This window comes from Phyllobates terribilis, unplaced genomic scaffold (genome assembly GCF_046119375.1).
Source record: "Phyllobates terribilis strain yellow unplaced genomic scaffold, ASM4611937v1 Scaffold_8__6_contigs__length_399053987, whole genome shotgun sequence".
Classification (NCBI taxonomy): domain Eukaryota; kingdom Metazoa; phylum Chordata; class Amphibia; order Anura; family Dendrobatidae; genus Phyllobates; species Phyllobates terribilis.
In genome coordinates, this window is record NW_027362768.1 from 145,696,629 (window position 1) to 145,724,405 (window position 27,777).

Below are 27,777 nucleotides of genomic sequence, written 5' to 3' on the forward strand. Positions count from 1 at the left end.
GCTGTGACAAGTAAATTAACTATACCATGAGCATGTGCCGTAGGAAACTACTGCTGTGACCTGGAGATGACCTATACCACATATTGTCAAACCATCTCCGGGTCACCGCAGCGAAGCTTCTTACTGCACATGCTCATGGTATAGATAATCTCCAGGTCACAGCAGCAGAGCTCCCTACTGCACATGCTCACAGGCTCCTGTCCTGTTAGTGTCTCGGGACAGACTTCTCTGGGTGGCCGTTTTAATCCTATAGTGATAACCTTCCTAGACAATTCAAGTGATGCTTTAATTAAAAGGCATTTATTCATAATTACATTTTACTTTTTTTTTTTTGTATTCACAATGAGCCCCTCTAAGATGTAACTAGCAAAACATGAGTTGAGAGTAGCCGATATTCTAGTCCTAGTAGTGACTAGTCCCATCTTGTACATTTACGGCATATGCACAGGATATGTCTGATAGATGAGAGTCCCACCTCTGGGACCATCTTATCGTGAGTACAAGGTCCCGTCACGTGTAGCTTGGTACTTAGCATTTTATTCTTGGCTATAGCTTTGTCACATGCGTAGGCCCTAGGTTCCTGAGTTACTATTATTCCAAAGGCATTAAGTGCCAATCTTTCTTTTTACTCTGTGTGGTTTCAAGTTGTGGAATCCCAGAGTCCAGCATTTTTTTTCCCTTTGTAGGCGGTTTCAAAATTATTAGGGATTTAAATGGATCAGTTTGTTAATTGGTATATCCTGTGGACAAGTAATATATATGGGCTGGGATAACCCCATTATAAAGTGCCCAACTGGAAGCATGCCATATTCGCAATGTCCAAACATTGAAGTGTATCGCTAGTTAAGTTTGCAGATGCTGAATTTTCAACTTGACGTTTATAAGTTATGGAAGGTGTCATAGAAAGCAGGTAGACATCCTGTTCTGCAAAGGACTTATGAAAGTGTTAATGGGTAACTATACTTTCAAGCAACTTTTCAGAGTAAGCTTACCTGTGCGTACCTGGGGAATAACATTCACTATTTATGGCCATAATATATTGTATCCTGTGCTTTCACCAGTTTTCCCCCTCTGCAGGCTTTATCTGTAATTTGCAATCCATTCCAAATTGATGGGAGGAGATGAGCTGCTGTGATCTTTCTCATACACAGCATGAAGAGACAAGCTACAGCAGCATGGAAGACATTATATAGCAATACTGAGCCATCTGGATGTAAATACAGCTTGGACATGAGGTAAAAGACTTGTTACAAAGCTCACAGTTTCTGCGTCTTCCTCTGCTTGTTTTCTCTCCCTGCTCCTCCTCACGCCTCCCCTTAAAAAATAATGAGCTATGTCAGCATGGAGGACATTACACAGCAATTCTGAGCTGTTCTGGATGTAAATCAAGCGCCTCCATGAGGTAAAGGACTTGTTAGAAAGCTCACAGTTTCTCTGTCCTCCTCGGCTTGTTTTCTCTTCCTGCTGCTTACTCCTCCCCTTAGAATGTAATGGGTTGTGTCAGCATGGAGGACATTACACAGCAGTTCTGAGCTGTTCTGGATGTAAATCAAGCTCTGACATGAGGTAAAAGACTTGTTAGAAAGCTCACAGTTTCTGTGTCTTCCTCTGCTTGTTTTCTCTCCCTGCTCCTCCCTCTTTTTCCTCCTTCCCATAGAATATAATGTGTTGTGTCAGATGCCATCACAGGGAGCTGGCAGTCCGCCTTGCCTGAGCAAGAAAGATTTGAGCTTTTTTTATTTTGGAGTGGGTGGCAAGTTCAGGAGGTATAGGGGAGGGGAAGAAGTGTTTGATAGGTGGGAACGCAACCTGGATTTCTCGGATAAATATGAGACTTTGTAAATATCTTATCTGTGCTATTGATTTATGCAAAGGGTGTAAGAAAGTACAGTTCCATTTTGATTGCTTGGTGGGATTCTTAGTGGCAGCGTGCGCTACTGATGCATATCCATTTACGAGCTGTGGAAAAAGTGTATACTGTATATCACACATACAAACCTTTGCAGCAAGAATAGAGATGATGGCGACAGCCATCCTCTGCATGTTCTGATCTTCATGATTGCACAACCACTGCATTACCAGCTTTGCGGCATCAAACCTAGAAAAGAAGTGTACAATGTTGTAATTAAAAGGGGTTGTCCGGGCAAAATGAAAAGGTTCACCGGTGGCTTTAAACTATAAAAGAAAATAAGTTAAGTGATACTCACCTACCGGCACCCTCCAGTACAGACTGCTCCATTGTCTGAGCTGATACCGGAAATGGAGAAGTCACTGTTCCACCAGCAGCAGGATCACTCCAGCCTGTGATTGGCTGCAGTGGTCAGGTGAATTCAACATTACATAATTGCTGAATCATACACTGCAGTTGCTGGAGGAACGGAGGGATCTCCACTTCCAGTGTAAGTGCTAAACTGGATCCTGGTGAGTGCACGTAAGCAAGTATCACTTACTTTGTTATTTCTTACAGCTGCAAGTCACCGATGATCTTTTCACTTTGCCCAGACAGTCTCTTTAAAGTACGGACGTACTGTGGTGGATGATCAGAACAACTTATACGTTGTATCCCAGTGTCAGCACTGACATGAAAGCACAGCATGAGTTCTTGTAAATGATGTAAAATGTTTATTCTTATCAAAGGCCAATCAATGTAACCAGCAAATGTATATGTACCTGTTGAATGGGACATCTTGTAATATCCTATCGCTGCAGAGGGACAGTAGACAGTTCTTCTGCAACTAAACCATGGAAACAAAAAATAGTAAAAAAATAAAAATAAAAAAAAAAATAATATCAAAATTACCTGTCATGTTCCAGAAATCATAAACCCCATATTGCTTAAAGGAGTTGTCCATATGGGAGATGAGAGTCTGCAGTCGGTCTATATGACTGCAGGCTTTTGAGTCCTCACAGCATCCACACTACGCACTGTCAGGATTCTCTGCTCCCGACGGCGAGAGCAGTCAGTCCCGTGACCGCAAGTATGTGATTTTCATACACGCTATTACATGCCGACTAGACTTGCGGGCCGAACAAGTCTAGTTGAAATGTGGCCAAAGTATTCAAATCACATACTTGCAGTACCATGAACTTCTGCTATTGCTACAGGTATTGGAGAATCCTGACAGATTGTGGAAAAGGCCATATGGTCATGTACATAATCTTAAAAATCCTCTTTCCATGTCATAAACCATATGGAGGTCAGAGATAAGGGTTGACTGCTTGAAAACCCACTTTAAAACCCAAAACTGGATCAATAAAAAAAACTATTCCTCTCTCCCTATGAAGATGAACATACACAGTCGGCGGGGCTTTAACATACATCGCTTGCTGCCAAAGTCTATATCTAGATTCTTCTGGTAAATGATTAGGTTGTACCTGCTGGTGGTTAGGGAAATTCTTCATAGCTTTAAGTAGTAAATGTGTTACATCAGCCAGCAGTTTCACAGGCATCCCAGCCGCTAGATCCTGCTTGGTCAAGTTAAAAACACAGGCGCTGGCAGCGAGCTGTACGGGCAGATTAGTCGGGTGGTTTCTCATGCCTATGACAACTAACTGTAAAAAAAAAAAAAAAAAAAAAAAAAAAAAAAAAATCACAAAAGGTTGAATTACAGATATGATAATGTTGCCAGTCGGTCCTCACCTTAAATGACACATTACCTTCAACATCTCTGGATTGGCTTTTTCCATGGCATGTGTTAGACTAAACAGGTGAAAGAGGGCCTCGCGAACAAAGAAGGAGCGCTCGCTGTATCGGCGCAGCGCTTCTGCAATCTGGATCTGATTTGCTTCTCCGGAAACCTTTTAAAAAGACACAATGAAGTTAAATCAGAACAAGATCATAATGCAAGACGTCCATTTAAAAAAAAAAAAAAAAAAAAAAAAAAAAAAAAAAAATACAGTGGTATACAAGTGCTTTTAATATTTTTTTTTCCAAAAAGGTTTCTGGATCTGAGATATGCACTAGGATATGCTACCATTTCCTGACTGATGGGTATCCATTCTCTAGCACCCTTAATGATCCTAAAAATCAGTGTATGCCTCAGCCACCTGCCGTACAAGAGACTTCTGCACAGATCTATTTAAGTGAATGGATCTGGCAGAAATTCCCTGCACAGCCGGGTGACAGGAGCGCTGCTCTGCAGGGAAAATTAGAAGATGCAAAAATAAAGTAGCCCTGCAGCCTCTTCATTTTCAGGATCAGAATCATCAATCAAAAAGTGATGGCATATACTACCGCTTTGTAAAGATGAGGTTTACTTTTTAATCTGTAAGTTTCTATTCGCAGCCTTGGGTGCAGAAGCAGTTTCTAGTGATCAATAAAGAAAAGGGAGTTGAATTAGTTAACAGTATAAATGTTGCACCCTTAGGTAGTGTGGTTTCTGCATATAATTAGTAATATTGAAAAGTTAATTACCATCATCCCTGGTTCAGGAATCTGCACTCAGTTGGCACACGGCACCGCACCTTTAAGATCGCCCACTGCCACGTCGCTGTGACATGGTAGTGGGCTTCATGCAGTCTGATCAGAGAGTTAAAACTGAGACCCTCATGTTTAGTTTTGTCAATCTTTGCTTAGCCGCAATAGAACAATGTATACGTTTTGGGTGCGGTCCTTGTCTTTACTACAGCTATGACTAATTAGCCAAACACATAGGGCTGTGTTTACATTACGTTTCTGCCACACTTATGGCTCAGACGGGGGCATCTGTCTATAGCCCTGAAAAAGCGACATTGAGATAAAACCTATGACGAAGCTGCTGACTACAATAAGGCAGGCAAAGTCACTATGTCCTACATCTGGCCTCTGTTCTAGCAGTGTCCATCAGAAGTGAGGCAGACGGGCACTGCTAGAACGCGAGCACAAAGTGACTTTTTGCCTCATTATAGTGAAGGGCTCTGTCGCGGGTTTCTTGAGACGGAAGCTGCAAGCTTGTGCCTAAAATGTGCACATGTCCTGCCAAAATATATATTATGCTAAGGGTTTGGCTGACAAACGTCTTCCTATCCCCCTATATGCATGCATTATTGGATGGTCTGAGTATGCACGTTTATGCCACAGGGAGATATGGACCCTGGATTGGCAAAGTGTATATATTTCCTGCCATAGGGTACGGGAAATAATTTGCTGTTAGGATCCTCTGGTAGCACTTAAAATGGGTTTTTCTAATCTCAGACATTTATAGCAAATCCACATTTCTCCAGAATGAGCATCCCCAGCGGAAAGGTAGAGACGCCAGAGCTGTAACATCTGAAAATACCCAATAAATGCTTGCTTGGCAATTTCAAGATCTCCCATAGATGTTAATAAAGACAGATGTGTTAGTGCCCCCTACACCTATCAGACATTAATGTCACACCTTAACATTTCCTTCTCCAGAGAGGAGCTCCGAATACCCGGCCTCGGTGGCCAGGAGACCAACAAACTGGATTTGAGGACGCTGCGATATGAAGCTTTCCACCGCATTATCCGTCACGTGTTTCCTCCCTGAGATGTCCAGCGAGACGAGGCTGAGCAGGATATCTATTTGCTCTAACAGACGACAGGCTATGTCCGACGTGAACTGCTTGTCGTCAGATATATCCAAATGGGTGAGGTGCTTCAGTTCCTTGATCACTTCCAATATTTGCGTTGTTGTCATTTTTAGACACTTCAGGTGGTGCATCGTAAGGGATTTGAGTCGGTCCTTGCAGTCTAGTAAAGCCGAGATGTCAGTCACTGTTGTATTGGAGATATCCAAGCTTTCCAACCTGGGAAGGGAAGCGACATCGGCAAGATCCTCATTGTAAAATAACACATTAGTAACGCTCAGAGCGCGGAGTCCGGACAGCTGACTGAAGCAGCGCTCATACGGATCCTCCAGGAACAGAGTCAGGGAGTTGAGGATCAAGCATTGGAGGTTGTCTTGGATCCATTTACTACTACTGAGCCCACTTATAATGTCAGTGATGGTTATATCCGCATTCACCCCCGTTGCGTCCAATTCAACCAATTTGTGATGGCAGAAAGCCTTACGGAAAGCTACAGCAGAGATCTTCGCCTTGCGGATACACGCACGCTTCAGTCGTAACTGGCTTCCGCGGAAGATCCCGACTGTCAGTTCATTGAGCTGTCCTGAAGAGGAGAAACATTACAAAAAATCAGCAAAACATATAATGTAATAAAGGGGTTCCTCAAGACTATAATATAGATGATTCATGAAAAAGGTCACCAATATTAGATTATGGGGGTCCGACACTCGGCACTCCCACTGATCCAGTGCACAACGTGCAGAGCCGGAGCAGCCCCACACACCACACAGTGGCTGAGAAACACGTTGGACCCCACTGATATGATATTTATGAGCTACCCTAAATATTGCAGGTGTGGATTACTTTGCATAGCCATAGTGCGCAGCAGTTGATCGGCCACCTCCTGAGGGAAAACAGCGGCATCATGGAGACAATACGTCCCGTCTGGTCTCTTCCAGCAAAACTTTTCAAGGTGAGCGCTCAAGTAATGTAGGGCTGTGTCGATCAGTGACTTTGGTGTGGCTTCCTCCTGCAAGATAAAAGAGTTCATTTAACATTATTATCCTTAACCCCATAATGACGCAGACAATTTTCATTTTTGCACTTTTGTTTTTTCCTCCACTAATTCCAAGAGCCATAACTTTTTTATCCATCTGCTGACATAGAAGCACCTGGGCTTCTTTTTAGCATGCAGAGCTACAATCAAGGTTACACATTTTTGATCACTTTGTAGTGCATTTAGTGAGAGAGGTGCGGTGATGTAAAATGGAAATTCTGGCTTCTTTCTTTAAAAATCAGACTTGGCGATACTGAATATGCTTTTCAAACTGTTAATTTATTTTTTTCTTTTTAGATTTTTTTTTATTTTTTTTCTATTAATTTGTACTTCTTCTTATTTAGTCTCCATAGAACTTGTGAACATTTGATCACTTGTACAGTATAACGCAATACTTCAGTATTCTGTATGTAATGAAATTAACAATCTCCAATGAAGCTCAGCCATAGGAGTACAAATATGTGAGCCACAGGGGGCTTCAGAGCACCCCACATCAGGATCCCTTGATTGTGTCACGGTGGTAAACCACGGTGTAGACCTGCGGCCCAGGCGGGATTATTGGGGGACCTAAAACAATAAGTTGCCCCAAACTCGCTCCATAATTCGGTCCCAGAGTCGTGCTCGGCTCCCCCCGGCCTCACGCCCTTCCTCCGCGGCTCTGCCAGGCGGCTCCCGCCGGCCCCTCCCTCCGCGGCTCCGCCCGGCCGCCCCTTCCTCCGCCCCCCGCCGGCCCATCCCTCTGCGGCTTCCTTGATCACTTCCAATATTTGCGTTGTTGTCATTTTTAGACACTTCAGGTGGTGCATCGTAAGGGATTTGAGTCTGTCCTTGCAGTCTAGTAAAGCCGAGATGTCAGTCACTGTTGTATTGGAGATATCCAAGCTTTCCAACCTGGGAAGGGAAGCGACATCGGCAAGATCCTTATTGAAAAATAACACATTAGTGACGCTCAGAGCGCGGACAGCTGACTGAAGCAGCGCTCGTACGGATCCTCCAGGAACAGAGTCAGGGAGTTGAGGATCAAGCATTGGAGGTTGTCTTGGATCCATTTACTACTACTGAGCCCACTTATAATGTCAGTGATGGTTATATGCGCATTCACCCCCGTTGCGTCCAATTCAACCAATTTGTGATGGCAGAAAGCCTTACGGGAAGCTCCGCTCGGCGGCCCCCGACGGCCCCTCCCTTCGCGGCTCCGCCAGGCGGCCCCAGACCCTCCCCCCGGGGCTCCGCCACGCGGTCCCAGACCCTCCCCGCGGGGCTCCACCAGGTGGCTCCAGCCCCTTCCTCCGTGGCTCCGCCAGGGGGCCCCTCCCTCCACAGCTCCGCCAGGGGGCTCCCAGCCCCTCCCTCCAGGGCTCCGCCAGGGGGCTCCCAGCTCCTCCCTCCGCCAGGGGGCCCCTCCCTCCAGGGCTCCGCAGGCAGACGTGGCCCCTTCCTCCGGTATGGAGACTGTGGGGGAGGTTGTCAGCTGTGACACCCGCAGTGCACTCGGATGGGTGTAGTAGTCCCGCAGACCCTCACACATGTAGTACCACCGGTGTCCTGTGACCTGCCCGGGTACACGGCGCACACCCGGGCTGCACCCACCATGTTTCCTCCAGGATCAGCCGCCGCTCCCGCAGCTCCTCCGCCGCCTCGGCCTGTTGAGGGGAGGCTCCGCTCCTCGGACTGACTTGTCGGCGTTGCCCGGCTCTGTCCTCGGCACGAAAGGAAGTCACAACCTCCAGCCCGGAGCGGCGGCAGTGGGAGGCCCGGGCGGCGCAGGCCGGGAAGTGAACGCGTTGCTACGCAACCTTTCTTAAAGGGACCGCAGCTATTAGCTGGTGCGGGGTCACTCAGGAGAGCGAATCACTGCCGGAGCCGCTTACATAACGAGCACACGGGGAAGACAGCGGACACTGCGGCTCAGGGGCGGTAAAAGGCGGCCACAGTCATCACATAATGCCATGTAATAATGGTATCATCACAGGTGACATACGGATAAAGCTTCATCTGTCAGAGTGCCCCCATAAACAGTACTATCCTGTCCCCATAAAGTGTCAGACAGTACACATACACAGTAGCAAAGTGCCCCCATAAACAGTGCCAGGGAGTACACATACACTGCACCCACACAGTGCCAGTGTCCCATAAACGGTGTCAATGTGCCTACACACGGTGCCAGTCTCTCCATAAACTGCACCGATGTGCCCACACACAGTGCGAGAGTCCACACAACCAAAGTGCCCCATGACCAGTGTCAGAATGTCTCCATAAACAGTACTAATGCGACCACACACAGGGCCAGTGCTCCCATACAGCAGGCTGGCTGTGACTGTAGTGCAACCCGTACAGTGCACACAGGCGCTCTTGTCTCTATGCACAGTACCTCAGTCACACTATATACAGTTCTCTGCACGTCACTCTGACACGCTCCTTCTGACGTCATCACGCAGCGCCCGACTTCGGCGTGTTATCATGGGAACGCCACTCACTTCCGGATTGGGTGTAGTAGGCGGGGCCCGGAGGTGACTGTGACCGCTGCATGTGGTCACTATGGCCGGGCTGGTGGATTTTAAGAATGAGGAGGAAGTGAAGGAGTTTCTGGACAACCTGGGCACGGAGTATTACTACCAGTGCCACCGGGAGAAGGACGCGGACGGTGAGAGCAGCGCACATAGTGCGCATGTGCGGGGGGATATGTAACTCATCAGGAGCAGAGTGTATCTCACTCTCACCTCTACCTGACCTGTAATCAGTGCACTACAAGTCTCAACACACACACACACACACACACACACACACACACACACACACACACACACACACACACACACACACACACATCAAAAAAATAAAGGGAACACTCCAATAACACATCCTAGATCTGAATGAATGAAATATTCTCATTGAATACTTTGTTCTGTACAAAGTTGAATGTGCTGACAACAAAATCACACAAAAATCATCAATGGAAAACAAATTTATTAACCAATGGAGGCCTGGATTTGGAGTCACCCCCAAAATTAAAGTGGAAAAACACATTACAGGCTGATCCAACTTTGATGTAATGTCCTTAAAACAAGTCAAAATGAGGCTCATTATTGTGTGTGGCCTCCACGTGCCTGTATGACCTCCCTACAACGCCTGGGCATGCTCCTGATGAGGTTGCGGATGGTCTCCTGTGGGATCTCCTCCCAGACCTGGACTAAAGCATCCACCAACTCCTGGACAGTCTATGGTGCAACGTGACGTTGGTGGATGGAGCGAGACATGATGTCCCAGATGTGTTCAATCGGATTCAGGTCTGGGGAACGGGCGGCCAGTCCATAGCTTCAATGCCTTCATCTTGCAGGAACTGCTGACACACTCCAGCCACATGAGGTCTGGCATTGTCCTGCATTAGGAGGAACCCAGGGCCAACCGCACCATCATATGGTCTCACAAGGGGTCTGAGGATCTCATCTCGGTACCTAATGGCAGTCAGGCTACCTCTGGAGAGCACATGGAGGTCTGTGCAGCCCTCCAAACAAATACCACCCCACACCATTACTGACCCACTGCCAAACCGGTCATGCTGAAGGATGTTGCAGGCAGCAGATCGCTCTCCACTGCGTCTCCAGACTCTGTCACGTCTGTCACATGTGCTCAGTGTGAACCTGCTTTCATCTGTGAAGAGCACAGGACGCCAGTGGCGACTTTGCCAATCCTGGTGTTCTGTGGCAAATGCCAAGGGTCCTGCACTGTGTTGGACTGTGAGCACAACCCCCATCTGTGGACGTTGGGCCCTCATACCACCCTCACGGAGTCGGTTTCTAACCATTTGTGCAGACACATGCACATTTGTGGCCTGCTGGAGGTCATTTTGCAGGGCTCTGGCAGTGCTCCTCCTGTTCCTCCTTGCACAAAGGCGGAGGTATCGGTCCTGCTGCTGGGTTGTTGCCCTCCTATTGCCCCCTCCACGTCTCCTGGTGTACTGGCCTGTCTCCTGGTAGCGCCTCCAGCCTCTGGACACTACGCTGACAGACACAGCAAACCTTCTTGCCACAGCTCGCATTGATGTGCCATCCTGGATGAGCTGCACTACCTGAGCAACTTCTGTGGGTTGTAGAGTCCGCCTCATGCTACCACGAGTGTGAAAGCACAACCAACATTCAAAAGTGACCAAAACATCAGCCAGAAAGCATTGGTACTGAGCTGTGGTCTGTGGTCCCCACCTGCAGAACCACTCCTTTATTGAGTGTGTCTTGATAATTGCCAATAATTTCCATTTATTGTCTATTCCATTTGCACAACAGCATGTGAAATTGCTTGTCAATCAGTGTTGCTTCCTAAGTGGACAGTTTGATTTCACGGAAGTTTGATTTACTTGGAGTTATATTCTGTTGTTTAAGTGTTCCCTTTATTTTTTTGAGCAGTGTATATAACACCCTTAGGTCATGACCTTTCTAATTAGTTACAATGAAAAACCAAAGACAAGCAAAATACCCAAATAACTGGAAGTAAATGGATAAATCGCACGGTGCAAAAATAATGATAAATAATAAAGGGTATTTAGTTAACATAATTTTGATCAAAATGTAAAAGCCATCCCACCACGTCACGGTAACCCTTATGGGACAGTCCTAACTCTAATATTAAAACCTTACCGTTTGTCAAGTGACTTTTTTTTTAAATTAGTTACAATGTATCATGCAAACTGTTCATATCATTAGTTTTGTCCTGATGGTTTGTTACAATGTGTCAGCGAAGGTAAGAACCTGCACACATCACATAATGGTCAGTATGGGGAGAAGCCCCTGCTATATACCTAAAGGACCCCTGTTTTTGGCCTCTGTTGGGTTGTTGCCCCATATGAATGCTCAGAGTTTGCACTTTGCCACCTTTTCCTGGCATACATACAAAGTGGAGGCCATTGACATAATCTAAACACTGCCCTTAAAGGATCGGATTGACACCCAAGCTGTAAGAGATTGTAGACAATGACTTTAGTCTCCCAGATGAGCTTATATTAAGCCTCCGTATGTAAATAATTATTAGTGACTGGGGTGGGGAGGGCATTTATTTAAAGGGGTTGACAGTCAATTGTTAAATGGTCCCAGAGTGAAGAAAAAAAAAAAAAAAAGCATGTGCCTCCTGTGAGGCCATATGACCGCTGCAGACCATCGACGCCGCATTTACAGTTTTGTCTGAGCGGATTTTTTTTTTTTTTTCTGCAAAAACAAAACTGTTAAGGCTGCAGCCGATTAGTGGCCGCTGATTGGCTGCAGTGGTCATGTGGCCTCACATAAAACAAGCATGCTTTCCTTTTTTTCTTCTTTACTCTGGGACCATGTAACAAAAGGTTGTTGGGTATCGGACAACCCCTTTAAATATATGTAAACCCCCCCCCCCCGTCTCTAGCTATTATATAAATAAGCTCATCTGTGAGACAAATGTCTACAATCTCTTGCAGCTTGAACATCATTCTGTTCCATTAAGGGCAGTGTTCAGATTAGGTCAAAGCACAAACTATGGCACCATTAACCCAACAGAGGCCAAAATCAGGGTCCTTTTATCCCCCAGTAAACTGCAGAACTGAGTGGCCTCACCGGAGATAAGTTTAATTTTTTCCCTTTCCTTTCATTTCTACTTTATTCAGTGCCATTGATTACAAGTTTTACAGTAGAGGACAACACCTTTAAGATGAGTGTTTGTTTTTTTTGCTTAAGGCTTGACAGATGCCGGGGCTCCTTTCCATTCCATGTAATCTCGTCTGTAAAACAGACCATAATAGTGCATGCTCAATTATTACGTTTTTCTTCTCATGGTCCATGTGTGCTAGAGCACTGATAGAATAGGATTGTGTGCGGCCATACTGTACAAAACTGGGATTAAACACATCCGCACATATTTACATGGGGCTGCTGTTCTGGTTCTACACTATCTGGTAAGGGATGGTCATATAGTAACACACATTTCCTTTTTCTTTTCCAGGATGCCATCGGTTAGCTGAATATTTAGAGAATATTAAAAAAAACTTTGAAGCTACAGCGAAAGTGCTGACGTTTAACTGCGAAGAGAACGGTCACAGCGAGAGCTGCTACAAACTGGGGGCTTATCACATAACGGGGAAAGGTACGTACCGTACGCCGCGCGCGGCATTCAAGACTACAACTTGTCCCTCTTATGGCTTTATTCACAGAAACAAATACACTGTGTTCCAAATTATTATGCAAATAATATTTTCTCAGATTTTCCCAAATTACCTATATGAATTGCAGTCATTGTAATTTTCCAGTCAAATAACTATTAGAGTACAATTGAAAGGTTTTTGTACAAACTGCCTATGATAACAGTATATTTTTAAAAAATAAAAAACTCAAACTGCACTCAAAATGCATGTTCCAAATTATTATGCACAGCAGAGTTTTCAACCTTTTCATTTTAATAAAGAACAAAAAAATGGTCATTTTTGAAATTATAAGCATTAGCAGGTTATTACACACTGAAATCAAACCGTTTTCAACTCAAAACTTTATTCTAGGTGATGTTACATTTGCACATAGGACCCCTTGTTCGAAAGGAGCTTCTGAACTCTCTCGTCCATTGAATTTGTCAGGTTTTGGATGGTTTCTGCTTTAATTGTTTTGCATGAGGACAGAATACCCTCCCAGAGCTGTTGCTTAGATGTGAACTGCCTCCCGCCATCATAGACACTCCTTTTGATGATGCTCCAGAGGTTCTCAATGGGGTTAAGGTCAGGGGAGCATGGGGGTCACACCATAAGTTTGTCCCCTTTTATGCCCACAGCAGTCAGAGATGCAGATGTGTTATGTGCAGCATAGTGATGGGCAGCACATAGATAGAAAATATATTGGTGCCCATATCGAGATGGTTGGATCTGGCCCAGTTGAGGGGTTATATCTGTATCGTATACAGGTGTTGCGGCACTTGGCACGCCTGTTTAGGGGTCCTACTTGTCATTTTCCCTGATGATTCCTCAGGATTAAGGACGAAACACATTTGGAGGAACTGTCGTGTTGACACTTGGGTGTCTGCCCTATTAGATGGGCATGTCAAGGGGTCGTTAGAGGGACGTATTTTACTCTCTCCTCTCTTCCTTAAAGAGGTTGTCCACTACTTTTTCATTTATGACCTATCCTTAGGATAGGTCATCAATGTCTGATCGGCCAGGGTCTGACCCTCGGCACCCCCACCGATCAGCTATTACGAGCGCCTGTGGCCAGAAGTGCATACTTGCCGAGCTGCTCCATCTTCTGGTAGTGGCCGGGGCCAGGCCTGCCCAATAGGAGGCGGATGTGTAGTACCCTGCGGCGGCCACTACCAGAAGACGGAGAAGCTCTGCAAGTGAGTATTTACGTCTGGAGGTCACCGCCGACACCGAGAACTGCTGATCGATGCCGGACCCCGGCTGATCAGATATTGATGGACCTAGCCTAAGGATAGGTCATAAATGAAAAAGTAGTGAACAACCTCTTTAAAGTACTCCTATAGACCCTTATGCACTTCAATAGGTCCGTAGTGAGATACAGTCGGCTCTACTGTATATGAGCACTGTTGATTTTGGGGACCATTTTATTTTCTATATTTGTGTTGTGCTGCCCATCACTATGTTCTGTTATGATGCTGCGTTTTGAGATTTCCCCTGTATTATTACACGAGATCATAATTCATTTTTGTTCATTCATATATTGGTCTCAATTTAAGACAGTCGTTTTTTAAATATATTTCAGTTAAGGTTAGGTTTTCTTTTCTTGTCCTCTCCCTGCTGTGTTACACTAGATTGCCATTTGCAAGATCTGACGCCTCCATTACTAAATAGGTGTCATATTATTGTGCAGCCGTCTACAAAATTGAAAAAAGGAGAACTCCTAAAAACAAAAATTGGCCGTGGCGAGAATGTTTAAAGGGGTTGTATTTTTAGTAAAAACACATTTTATATTCAGACATGGATGGTTTTAAAATAATAACAGATGGCATACTTACCATCCAGTGCCACCTCTTCCCTCTCCGCTCCAGATCCTGTGCAGGTCGCTCCGGAGGTTGGTGCCGGCTCTGGATGCAGTGTCTTCTCCATTCGGAAGTCACCGTAAGAACTAGAAGAGCGCTTCATCCAATGTGTCTCTGATAACACACTCTTGTAGTTATCTGGCCTCTGTAGTGGTCCTGTGACTCCCAAGCGGAGAAAACATAATTTTCAGAGGTGGCTCAGACCTCCGGGAGCATCCTTCGCAGGATCCGAGGGGGGAAGGTGCTGGAAGGTGAGTCTGCCTCCTCTTTTTTATTTTAAAACCATTCATGTCTTTTAAAAGGAAAAAAAATACTGTTGAACCACCCTTTTGAGGGACGTGCGCCTCTTAATGGATTTGGGGCATCTTACTCCAGTGTGCGTAGGAAATGTCAAGTCTTGATGAATCAACCCCTGTTATTTTATTTATTTTTTCTCAGAGTTGAAAGAAGCTTCCATTCCTTGGTTACACGGAGATCCAGGCTTATACAGTGGCATGTAAAAGTTTGGGCACCACTGGTCAAAATTACTGTTATTGTGAACTATTAAGTTGAAGATGAAATGATCTCTAAAAGGGTTAAAATTAAAGATGACACACTTCAAAATCCACAATAGACGACCTCAAAAGGCGCAAGCTGAAGGTTTTACAATGGCCCTCACAGTCCCCTGATCTGAACATCATTGAAAATCTGTGGCTAGACCTCAAAATAGCAGTGCAAGCAAGACGACCCAGGAATCTCACAGAACTGGAAGAATTCTCCAAGGAAGAATGGATGAAAATCCCTCAAATAAGAATTGAAAGACTCTTGTAAATGCTTTTTGTAGCCAGACAAGGTGTGATACTTTCAAAAGGGGGTGCTACTAGGTACTAACCATGCAGGGTGCCCAAACTTTTACATCGGACCATATATATAATACTGCATGGTTAGTACCTTGCATCGGATATATATCTCTATATCTCTTCCTTGGATAATTCTTCCAGTTCTGTGAGATTCCTGGATTTTGAAATGTGTCATCTTTAACTTTAGGCCTTTTTAGGGATAGATCATTTCATCTTCAACTTTTACATGCCACTGTACTTACGTGGGATTATGACGCACTTACTGAAGATGTCAGGAGGAAAGATATTTATACAGATAGATCATTATTCATAGGGGTCAGACTATGAACATCTAAGAGAATGGGACCCCAGATATATAAGATCACACCTTAGTTGGGAATTTTCCCCCTAAAGTTGAGCATTTGTTTTTACCAAATCTGACTTAATGTGATTGATTCCATAGTTTTCTCTCTTCCATTATAACCTGTGCCTGTTTTGGGTTTTGCAGGAGGAGTTCCCGTTAATCTTAAAACTGCCTATAACTGCTTTCTAAAATCCTGTCTTAAGGGAGGAAAGAAATCTGCAGACTCCTGCCATAACGTGGGGCTCTTGGCACAAGACGGTCGCGTAAATGATGAGAAACCCGATTTTCATGTCGCCAGAGATTATTACACAAAGGCTTGTGACGGCAAATTTGCACCAAGTTGCTTTAACCTAAGCACCATGTATTTGGAGGGATCGCCCAGTTTTGCTAAGGATATGACGCGGGCTCTGCACTTTTCTGAGAAGGCCTGTGATCTGGGACACATATGGGCTTGTGCTAATGCCAGCCGAATGTACAAACTTGGGGATGGGGTCAAAAGAGATGATGCCAAGGCGGAAATGTTAAAAAATCGTGCTAAGGACCTTCACCAAAAGCAAAGGGCAGCCCAAGAAATCACCTTTGGGGTGTAAAGGACAGCGGGAAAGAAGAACGATTTTAGCTACGCTGCCAGATATTGGGGTTTTCCACCAATATGGATTCTAGTATGTAATAAAATAATAATTTTGCCAAACCTCACACTTGTTTCCTTCTCATATGTACTTCAGATGGACAAGTGTATGAAACGGGGATCCACCCCTCTCTTCATTTGCCTTTCCGTGGGTGAGATAAGACTTCAAAGGACGGAATATGTGCACAATTGGTTGTTTTTACATTGCTGTGCATATGTTCATTCTTTTTGGATGCTGTGCGCACATGCCTTAAAGAGTTGTCCAACCTCGTGTGTGTGTGTGTGTATATGTACAACCATGGCCTTGGTTCTTAAGTCCTCAGACATTTCTCTTCTCCTCTTTCTGTTCTCCATGCTTAGTGTGGCACACAGATACAAAATGAAAAGATTGAGTCAGCTTCTCCCTTTTTTATCTGGTTTAAGGTGTGATTTTCATATTGCCCACACCTGTTACTTGCTGCAGGTGAGTTTGAACGAGCATCACATGCTTGAAACAAAGTTATTTACTCACAATTTTGGGAAAGTGTCAAAAATTTTGTATGGCCCATATTTGGTGTTCAGTGTGAAATTATGTCCAATTTGCCTTTTTTTTCTCTGTGTGTATTGGAACACAAAAAAAAGGAAATAAACATGTATATAACACAACATGTGTAATTGCAATAATTTTCATGGGAGAAATACTTCATTTTCTGGAACAATTTCAAGGGTGCCAACACTTTCAGTCTTGACTGTATTTATACATACCAGTAAATAAAAATTGGCGGAGGACCAAGTTAATGGGGTAGGATGACCCCATTATATTCAAGCTGAACATTTACCGTGGAAAAATGATCAAGGCTGCATTCACAAAGCTGCGACTCCTTGTAAGCTCGAACTTAAAAAATCTCTGAATACTAGAAATATAGTAGTCATGGTGCGGGATTGATATTTTGTGGTTTATAAATGCGATGGTTGAGGACACTTGAGACGTGTTCAGACTTTACTTTATATTGAAGTGGATTCTAATGGATTTCAAATAAGTCTGAATTATATTTTCCTCTGAACGCCAGCGCTAGTTTTGCTCTCCGTTCACGTCACCAGGTCAGAGGGGGTTCCCTGGGCTGTGGAAAAGCTGGAGACTGCAACCAGTTTGGTTTTACATTATTGACTCTCTAGCAAGAGGTATGAAACTCAAGGCCCTCTGGCCAAATCTGGCCCGCCATGTCATTTTATGTGACTTTCCCTGTACGGAGAGCTGGTCGGAGCAATGCTGAAGTGTGCACCAAAGTTGAAAATCCAAGATGGCACCCACCCCTTGTGTTGGCGCCAATTTTGCTGCTAAGTACTGGCAGTGTTCAATGTCAATAAAGCCAGTACTTGGCAGAGGGGGGCAGGTGCCATCTTGGAATCTGAGCGGACACAGCCAGAGCTTAGATGGGTGCGAGCACAAGGAGTGGGTACCATTTTTGAAACCGAGTGAACTACCAGCACTTCTGCATGGTTCCATCTTTGAATCAGAAGAGACACAGCCAGAACTTAGCATAGGGAACAGTATATCTTTGACTGAGGTCTGGCACAGCGCCCTCGGCCCCACTAGCCAGGGACGGCGCCCTCGGCCCCACTAGCCAGGGACGGCGCCCTCGGCCCCACTAGCCAGGGACGGCGCCCTCGGCCCCACTAGGCAGGGACGGCGCCCTCGGCCCCACTAGGCAGGGACGGCGCCCTCGGCCCCACTAGGCAGGGACGGCGCCCTCGGCCCCACTAGGCAGGGACGGCGCCCTCGGCCCCACTAGGCAGGGACGGCGCCCTCGGCCCCACTAGGCAGGGACGGCGCCCTCGGCCCCACTAGGCAGGGACGGCGCCCTCGGCCCCACTAGGCAGGGACGGCGCCCTCGGCCCCACTAGGCAGGGACGGCGCCCTCGGCCCCACTAGCCAGGGACGGCGCCCTCGGCCCCACTAGCCAGGGACGGCGCCCTCGGCCCCACTAGCCAGGCGCCGCTCCCTTACAGCCTGTGCTTGTACTGTGTTACAAAGACATCTGCATGAGCCCTTACAATTGCAAGCCGCTTTTTGAAGGCAGCCATAATGCTGATGTGTTTCCACGTAGCATAAATGCGGCTTTTTCTTCCCGCTGCATTTTTTTGGGGAGGCGGAAAATCCGCTGTGTTTAATAGTTCAGGCAAAATAAATGTGACTTTATGAAGACTATATAAATAAAGATTACTATTACTATGAAAACGCATGCCCGCTGTTGGTGTGGGTTTTTTTTTTTTTGTACTGAATTGCAAAGTTTCTGCATTTAGAAGAAACACGTAAAATAAAAAGTCTGCATACAATTCGTGGCAAAAGCCAAATAAATGCAATAAATTGCGCAGATTGATATTGTAAGTTTTGGTGTGTCTTTTTTTACACACACATCAGGGAGCATGGCCCTATGTACGTAGTATTTGAATAAAGCTCCCTTTTTTTTATTTCTTGGGCTGGCCACTAGGGGGCACACATACACTATGTAATGGGAACCATCTTTATTAAAGAAAAACAATGTGAAAAATTGAGTTCATACGTCTCCGTTTTGCAGCGGAGCACCGGCAGATAAGGTTCTTTTCTTTTTAGTTTGGATTAAACTAATATTAAACCAGAATGTAGAAAAATGCTCAAATAATGTAGGAGAGACCCTGTATATGATATGTATGAAGATTAGAGTTAATTATAGCTAAAATGAATGAACTATGATAAAAAAAAGTAAAAAATACAGCCCTGCAAAGACATCACTACACATATGTTTGTCCCAAGGAGGCGGATGTCGCTCATCCCCAGCTCTCCAGCAGAGAATTGTCAGGCTGCAGAGTGTTTGACAGTGGTAAGGTAGAAAGCCTCTGCTCGGGCTCTGTTCACATTGCCATCGGCGATTCCATCACTTTCGACAGCAAGGAAAGTGCAGCAGACATCGTAATTCTTGCAATCAAAACAAAGGACCCATGATGAATCCCATTGTATGCTAAAGGGATCCATCACTTGACACATCTGCCAGTCGTTTAGCCCATTTTGGACCCTATCACCCAAGTATTTTTCTTCATGTGTTCATTTTAACTCTTTATTTAGTTTTTTTTTGGTGAAGCAAAATGAACAAAAAACTGCCATTCTGCATATATACACTGCTCAAAAAAATAAAGGGAACACTCAACACATCCTAGATCTGAATGAATGAAATATTCTCATTGAATACTTTGTTCTGTACAAAGTTGAATGCGCTGACAACAAAATCACACAAAAATCATCAATGGAAATCAAATTTATTAACCAATGGAGGCCTGGATTTGGAGTCACCCCCAAAATTAAAGTGGAAAAACACACTACAGGCTGATCCAACTATGATGTAATGTCCTTAAAACAAGTCAAAATGAGGTGTGTGGCCTCCACGCGCCTGTATGACCTCCCTACAACGCCTGGGCATGCTTATTTTTGTGCACATGATTTATTAGTTCCACAACATTGAATATTGGAAGAAGCCCTAATATTCTATGGTGGGCTACAGAAGAAAACATCCACTTTGTTCAAGGTTTATGGATCTGATTGCCACTCTGCTAAAAAAAGACCCCAAATTGACAGGTAAAAAAATGCATGTGGAAGTAAGTGTCCATGTGCCAGTAAATCATTTGGCTCCCGATGTCGGCACTGGGAGCAGTGGGCAATGAACGCAAGTATGCGATTTGCATACATGTGGTCACCTGCTGACTAGACTGTATCCCGCCAGACACAGTCTAGTTGGAATGTAGCAGGAAGTATGAAAATCACATACTTGCAGTCATATGTCCATCTGCATCAGAATACTCACAGCGCGCCCAGTGTCTGCAGACTTGTATCCTAAGGCTGAACAACCCCTTTAAGCTTTTGATGGGGTTGGCTATTCTTATGAATATGGAGTCTTCTTGACAATGCTCCTTTCGAAAAACATGCAAATTTGCTCTTTCCCGGGAGGAAAGAAAATGACCTTTCTGGTACCATCTAGAGGAATTATATATCATGTAAGCTAATGTCAGTTCCTATATACACTGTGTGCCGAATTATTAGGAAAATGCGTATTTTGCTCACATGATACTTTTCATACATGTTGTCCTACTCCAAGCTGCATAGGCTTGAGAGCCAACTACCAATTAAGTAAATCTGGTGATGTGCATCTCTGTAATGAGGAGGGGTGTTGACTAATGACATCAACACCCTATATAAGGTGAGCTTAATTATTAGACAACTTCCTTTCCTTTGGCAAAATGGGTCAGAAGAGAGATTTGACGGGCTCTGAAAAGTCCAAAATTGTGAGATGTCTTGCAGAGGGAAGCAGCAGTCTTGAAATTTCCAAACTTTTGAAGCGTGATTACCAAACAATCAAGCGTTTCATGGCAAATAGCCAACGGGGTCGCAAGAAGCGTGTTGGCCAAAAAAGGCGCAAAATAACTGCCCATGAATTGAAGAAAATCAAGCGTGAACCTGCCAAGATGCCATTCGCCACCAGTTTTGCCATATTTCAGAGCTGCCGCGTTACTGGAGTATCAAAAAGCACAAGGTGTGTGATACTCAGGGACATGGCCAAGATAAGGAAGGCTGAAAAACGACCACCTATGAACAAGAAACATAAGATAAAACGTCAAGAATGGGCCAAAAAATATCTTAAGACTGATTTTTCAAAGGTTTTATGGACTGATGAAATGAGAGTGACTCTTGATGGGCCAGATGGATGGGCCAGAGGCTGGATCAGTAAAGGGCAGAGAGCTCCACTCTGACTCATACGCCAGCAAGGTGGAGGTGGGGTACTGGTATGGTCTGGTATCATCAAAGATGAACTTGGGGGACCTTTTCGGGTTGAGGATGGAGTGAAGCTCAACTCCCAGACCTACTGCCAGTTTCTGGAAGACAACTTATTCAAGCAGTGGTACAGCAAGAAGTCAGTATCGTTCAAGAAAAACATGATTTTCATGCAGGACGATGCTCCATCACATGCATCCAACTACTCCACAGCGTGGCTGGCCAGTAAAGGTCTAAAAGAAGAAAAAATAATGACATTGCCCCCTTGTTCACCTGATCTGAACCCCATAGAGAACCTGTGGTCCATCATAAAATGTGAGTTCTACAGGGAGGGAAAACAGTACACCTCTGGGAACAGTGTCTGGGAGGCTGTGGTGGCTGCTGCACGCAATGTTGATTGAAAACAGATCAAGCAACTGAGAGAATCTATGGATGGAAGGCTGTTGAGTGTCATCATAAAGAAAGGTGGCTATATTGATCACTCATTTTTTTTTTTATTTTTTTTTTTTACATGTCAGAAATGTTTATTTCTAAATTTTGTGCACTGATATTGGTTTACCTGGTGAAAATAATCAAGTGAGATGGGATTATATTTGGTTTTTATTAAGTTGCCTAATAATTCTGCACAGTAATAGTTACCTGCACAAACAGATATCCTCCTAAGATAGCCAAATCTAAAAAAAAAACACTCCAACTTCCAAAAATATTAAGCTTGGATATTTATGAGTCTTTTGGGTTGATTGAGAACATAGTTGTTGATCAATAATAAAAATAATCCTCTAAAATACAACTTGCCTAATAATTCTGCACACAGTGTAAGCAAACCTGGATTTTGGGCTTGCTGATGCTATAACACCTGATGTCCTCATTGTGCTGCTGACAAATGTCATGTCTTCTGGCTCTAGCTATCTTAGTTCATTTCCTACAGAAATAAATTCAGCACAGTTCAACAGAATAAGATCCCTCAGAGCCGAGACATCGAGGAGCAGATGACCATGAATGTAGACCAGGATCCTGTGCCTGCAGGGCAATATCATGGCGTTTAATCAGTCCAGACCGGCTCAATCCGCCTCATTCCAACACTCTGATCAATTGTCCGAGTTAATTCCTTGTAGCAAGTTGTCTCAATTAATTCCAAAAATCAAATCCAATTACTGTCCATTAACATCATCACCACAGATCCGCTCTGCCCGCATGGTCGATGGAAGCCTGGAGAAATCAGCGGATGCATCGGAGGTGATGCAGCAGAGCCACTAGATGTAACTTCATTGCCTGGAGACTTACAGCTCCTCTTCCCTCAACGCTAGTTTGTTTCTCTCTCTCATTTGAAGGCCTCATTCACACGTCCATGTTTAAACACATACGCGAATAAAAAGGTACTGGTGTTATCATTGTGTCGCTTTTTACCACCAGTCTGTCACCCGTGTGTCCGTTTTCACCATCAATGTCACCCGTGTGTCCGTTTTTCCCATCAGTGTGTCACCCGTGTGTCCGTTTTTCTCATCAGTGTGTCATCCGTGTTTCAATTTTTACCATCAGTGTGTCACCTGCATGTCCGTTTTTCCCATTAGTGTGTCATCCGTGTGTCATCGGTCCGTTTTCACCATCAGTGTGTCATGCGTGTGTCATCTGTGTGTCCGTTTTTCCTATTAGTGTGTCACCCGTGTGTCTGTTTTTAACATCAGTGTCATCTATGTGTCCTGTTTTACCATCAGTGTGTCATCCATGTGTCCCTTTTCACCATCAGTGTGTCACCCGTGTGTCCATTTTTACCATCAGTGTGTCCCCCGTGTGTCTGTTTTTCCCATCAGTGTCATCTATGTGTCCTTTTTTACCATCAGTGTGTCATCCATGTGTCCGTTTTCACCATCAGTGTCATCCGTGTGTCCATTTTCACCATCAGTGTGTCATCCTTGTGTCCTTTTTTGCCATCATTGTGTCATCCGTGTGTCCGTTTTTACCATCAGTGTGTTACGTTTGTCTGTTTTTACCATCAGTGTGTCATGCATGTCCATTTTCACCATCAGTGTGTCATCCATGTGCCCTATTTAACCATCAGTGTCATCTGTGTGTCAGTTTTTACCATCAGTGTGTCATCCGTGTGTCCATTTTTACCATCAGTGTCATCCGTGTGTCATCTGTGTGTTCATTTTCACCATAAGTGTGTCATCCGTGTGTCCGCTTTCACCATCAGTGAGTCATCTATGTGTCTGTTTTTCCCATCAGTGTGTCATCTGTGTGTCCGTTTTCACCATCAGTGTGTCATCTGTGTGTCCGTTTTTCCCATCAGTGTGTCACCAGTGTGTCACCTGTGTGTCCGTTTTTCCCATCAGTGTGTCACCCGTGTGTCATCTGTGTGTCCGTTTTTCCCATCAGTGTGTCACCCGTGTGTCATCTGTGTGTCCGTTTTTCCCATCAGTGTGTCACCCGTGTGTCCGTTTTTCCCATCAGTGTGTCACCCGTGTGTCATCTGTGTGTCCGTTTTTCTCATCAGTGTGTCATCCGTGTTTCAATTTTTACCATCAGTGTGTCACCTGCATGTCCGTTTTTCCCATTAGTGTGTCATCCGTGTGTCATCGGTCCGTTTTCACCATCAGTGTGTCATGCGTGTGTCATCTGTGTGTCCGTTTTTCCTATTAGTGTGTCACCCGTGTGTCTGTTTTTAACATCAGTGTCATCTATGTGTCCTGTTTTACCATCAGTGTGTCATCCATGTGTCCCTTTTCACCATCAGTGTGTCACCCGTGTGTCCATTTTTACCATCAGTGTGTCCCCCGTGTGTCTGTTTTTCCCATCAGTGTCATCTATGTGTCCTTTTTTACCATCAGTGTGTCATCCATGTGTCCGTTTTCACCATCAGTGTCATCCGTGTGTCCATTTTCACCATCAGTGTGTCATCCTTGTGTCCTTTTTTGCCATCATTGTGTCATCCGTGTGTCCGTTTTTACCATCAGTGTGTTACGTTTGTCTGTTTTTACCATCAGTGTGTCATGCATGTCCATTTTCACCATCAGTGTGTCATCCACGTGCCCTATTTCACCATCAGTGTCATCTGTGTGTCAGTTTTTACCATCAGTGTGTCATCCGTGTGTCCATTTTTACCATCAGTGTCATCCGTGTGTCATCTGTGTGTTCATTTTCACCATAAGTGTGTCATCCGTGTGTCCGCTTTCACCATCAGTGAGTCATCTATGTGTCTGTTTTTCCCATCAGTGTGTCATCTGTGTGTCCGTTTTCCCCATCAGTGTGTCACCCGTGTATCATCTGTGTGTCCGTTTTTCCCATCAGTGTGTCACCTGTGTGTCACCTTTGTGTCCGTTTTTCCCATCAGTGTGTCACCCGTGTGTCATCTGTGTGTCCGTTTTTCCCATCAGTGTGTCACCCGTGTGTCATCTGTGTGTCCGTTTTTCCCATCAGTGTGTCACCCGTGTGTCCGTTTTTCCCATCAGTGTGTCACCCGTGTGTCATCTGTGTGTCCGTTTTTCTCATCAGTGTGTCACCCGTGTATCATCTGTGTGTCCGTTTTTCCCATCAGTGTGTCACCCGTGTGTCATCTGTGTGTCCGTTTTTCTCATCAGTGTGTCACCCGTGTGTCATCTGTGTGTCCGTTTTCCCCATCAGTGTGTCACCCGTGTATCATCTGTGTGTCCGTTTTTCCTATCAGTGTGTCACCCGTGTGTCACCTGTGTCCGTTTTTCCCATCAGTGTGTCACCCGTGTGTCATCTGTGTGTCCGTTTTTCCCATCAGTGTGTCACCTGTGTGTCATCTGTGGCCGTATTTACCATCAGTGTGTCACCCGTGTGTCATCTGTGTGTTCGTTTTCACTATCAGTGTGTCACCCGTGTGTCATCTTGTGAGGGTCGTGATGACATTCCACTCGTCCTCCAGTCACTCCAAATTAAGGCTATGAGCATGGGTCAACCATTCAAAGAATGAGTCAGACAACAAGCTGGTTCAAACTCAGAGCACGCTCAAAAGACTACTACAGACAACGTTCTCAGCAATGTTCTGTGTTTATTCCTACATACACAAACCTAAATACACTACATAATGGGGAGGGGAAAGGGGTTGTCCGGGGCGGGGTAAGCCATGAAAGTCCAGTGTCTGGCCACTCCTGATTGGTCCACATCTCCTTATCTCAGTCTCTGGGCAGATATTGCAGCCGTCAGCTTATAATCTTGTTTCGTTTCTCTGAAATAAGTCTTGGCAACACTGGAACTGTCTTAGTTTAAGTTTCGATTTGAGTAATACGTAGCAAGGAAAGCTTATTGTTATAAGACACAAAATGGTGGTTAGTACATTATCAAAAAAGCGTATAAAAGTTACAAAAGTATAAAAGTTACAAAAATATATATTCTCTTTTACCCCGACAATCTGTGTGTCCGTTTTTCCCATCAGTGTGTCATCTGTGTGTTCGTTTTCACCATCAGTGTGTCACCAGTGTGTCATCTGTGTGTCCGTTTTTCCCATCAGTGTGTCATCTGTGTGTCCGTTTTCCCCATCAGTGTGTCACCCGTGTATCATCTGTGTGTCCGTTTTTCCCATCAGTGTGTCACCCGTGTGTCACCTGTGTGTCCGTTTTTCCCATCAGTGTGTCACCCGTGTGTCATCTGTGTGTCCGTTTTTCCCATCAGTGTGTCACTCGTGTGTCATCTGTGTGTCCTTTTTTCCCATCAGTGTGTCACCCGTGTGTCCGTTTTTCCCATCAGTGTGTCACCCGTGTATCATCTGTGTGTCCGTTTTTCCCATCAGTGTGTCACCCGTGTGTCATCTGTGTGTCTGTTTTCACTATCAGTGTGTCACCTGTGTGTCATCTGTGTGTCCGTTTTTACCATCAGTGTGTCACCCATGTGTCATCTGTGTTTCCGTTTTTACCATTAGTGTGTCACCCGTGTGTCATCTGTGTGTCCGTTTTCACCATCAGTGTGTCACCCGTGTGTCGGTTTTTACCATCAGTGTGTCACTCGTGTGTCATCTGTGTGTCCTTTTTCACCATCAGTGTGTCACCCGTGTGTCGGTTTTTACTATCAGTGTGTCACCCGTGTGTCATCTGTGTGTCGGTTTTTATCATCAGTGTGTCACCCGTGTGTCGGTTTTTACTATCAGTGTGTCACCCGTGTGTCATCTGTGTGTCCGTTTTCACCATCAGTGTGTCACCCGTGTGTCGGTTTTTACCATCAGTGTGTCATCTGTGTGTCCTTTTTCACCATCAGTGTGTCACCCGTGTGTCGGTTTTTACTATCAGTGTGTCACCCGTGTGTCATCTGTGTGTCGGTTTTTATCATCAGTGTGTCACCCGTGTGTCGGTTTTTACTATCAGTGTGTCACCCGTGTGTCATCTGTGTGTCGGTTTTTATCATCAGTGTGTCACCCGTGTGTCGGTTTTTACTATCAGTCTGTCACTCGTGTGTCTACCCCGACATTCCCCCCTAAACACTAAGCTTTCCCTTGCTTCGGGGCCTTTGAGACTGTCCATGTGTGGGGAGAGGGGAGGTGGATTTCTTCACCCAATCATCTTAGAAGCTGCCCCCTTATGGGACGCCCCCAGACAATCGAGCCCTATCCTGGGTGACACATGGAGTTCTCCCAACTGTCCCTAAACTAAATCTCTCAATTGAACTTTGTCATGGGGGGGCTGGTCAGGCTTGTTCAAAGGAGTGTATTTCTCCATATCTTCTCTTGATTCAGAAAGGTCCCGGAGGTTGGGACAGCATTGGTTATAGCTTTCCTGTATAAGGGGACTATGCAGCACAGGACCACCAGGCCCAATACTAGTAGACCTCCCATTACTAGACAAACTTGTTGGAGGAATCCCTTGAGCCCTCCCAACCAACCTGAGAAGAAGGAGGTATCTACCCCTGTGTGGTAGCTGTCCACCCTGGGACAGACAGTAAGCATATGGAAAGGATATAGAAGAAGGTAGTCATCTTTTATAGACTCGTTCTGTCTCTCTTGCAGTGGGAGGCGTGAATCCAGGTGCTCTTGCCCTCAAGCTTCAGAGCCGTCGGGGTGGTGAGAAGCACAGTGTACGGTCCCTCGAACTGCGGCTGGAGGCAGTCTTTCCGGACAAACTTCTTCACATACACTAGATCGCCTGGGATGAAATCATGTACCGCATCACCTGTAGATTCTGGGAGAGAAGCAGATACTGGAGAGCGGGTGTTAGTCAATTCTCTAGACAAGGCAATCACAAATTTTACCACTCTATCATGTGTTTCAGACAACTCTTGGGGCCTAATCTCTCCTATCTTGGGTGGGGTCCCAAACAAAATTTTATAGGGAGTCAGCCCATGTTTGGCCTGAGGAGTGTGTGTGATATGATACAATACTATGGGGAGTAGGTCGGGCCAGGGGAGGGGATGATCTTAGGTCATTTTCAAGAGCTGGGTCTTGAGTGTGGAATTCATTCTCTCCACTTTGCCTGAACTGGCAGGATGGTATGGAGTGTGGAGGCCCAAATCTGTTCCCAACATGTTCCAGATTTCTTCGTAGATATTTGCTGTGAAAGCTGGTCCTTGATCCGATTCTATGACTTGGGGAACTCCAAATCTGCAGGCAATTTCGGTGATCAGTTTCTTGGCTGTGACTTTAGCAGTCATGTTGACAACCGGGTAGGCCTCGGGCCA

General features: G+C 45.2%; 2 protein-coding genes across 3 annotated transcripts in view; one reads left to right on the forward strand and one right to left on the reverse strand.

Moving 5' to 3' along the window:
* The window catches only part of LOC141156912 (protein zyg-11 homolog), a 22,810-nt gene extending 14,193 nt beyond the window's left edge, over positions 1–8,617 (reverse strand). Inside the window, exons 1-7 of the mRNA XM_073643463.1 lie at positions 8,156–8,617; positions 6,373–6,538; positions 5,358–6,112; positions 3,658–3,798; positions 3,376–3,552; positions 2,671–2,735; positions 1,999–2,098 (exon numbers count right to left, since the gene is read on the reverse strand). Coding sequence (XP_073499564.1) covers positions 1,999–2,098; positions 2,671–2,735; positions 3,376–3,552; positions 3,658–3,798; positions 5,358–6,112; positions 6,373–6,538; positions 8,156–8,158 — 1,407 coding nt within the window. The 5' untranslated portion in view covers positions 8,159–8,617. The remainder of the gene's footprint in view (positions 1–1,998; positions 2,099–2,670; positions 2,736–3,375; positions 3,553–3,657; positions 3,799–5,357; positions 6,113–6,372; positions 6,539–8,155) is intronic.
* COA7 (cytochrome c oxidase assembly factor 7) lies at positions 8,388–16,934 on the forward strand. Of its 2 annotated transcripts, none has more exons than XM_073643466.1 (3): positions 8,388–8,537; positions 12,524–12,664; positions 15,887–16,934. In XM_073643466.1, exons 1-3 carry the CDS (start codon positions 8,510–8,512, stop codon positions 16,330–16,332), a joined length of 615 nt encoding a protein of 204 aa, XP_073499567.1. In that variant the 5' UTR covers positions 8,388–8,509; the 3' UTR covers positions 16,333–16,934. The 2 variants fall into 2 exon arrangements, with proteins under 2 accessions (XP_073499567.1, XP_073499566.1); XM_073643465.1 differs by lacking the exon at positions 8,388–8,537 and adding an exon at positions 9,006–9,209 and having other exon boundaries at positions 15,887–16,928.
* The last annotated feature ends 10,843 nt before the right edge of the window (positions 16,935–27,777 follow it).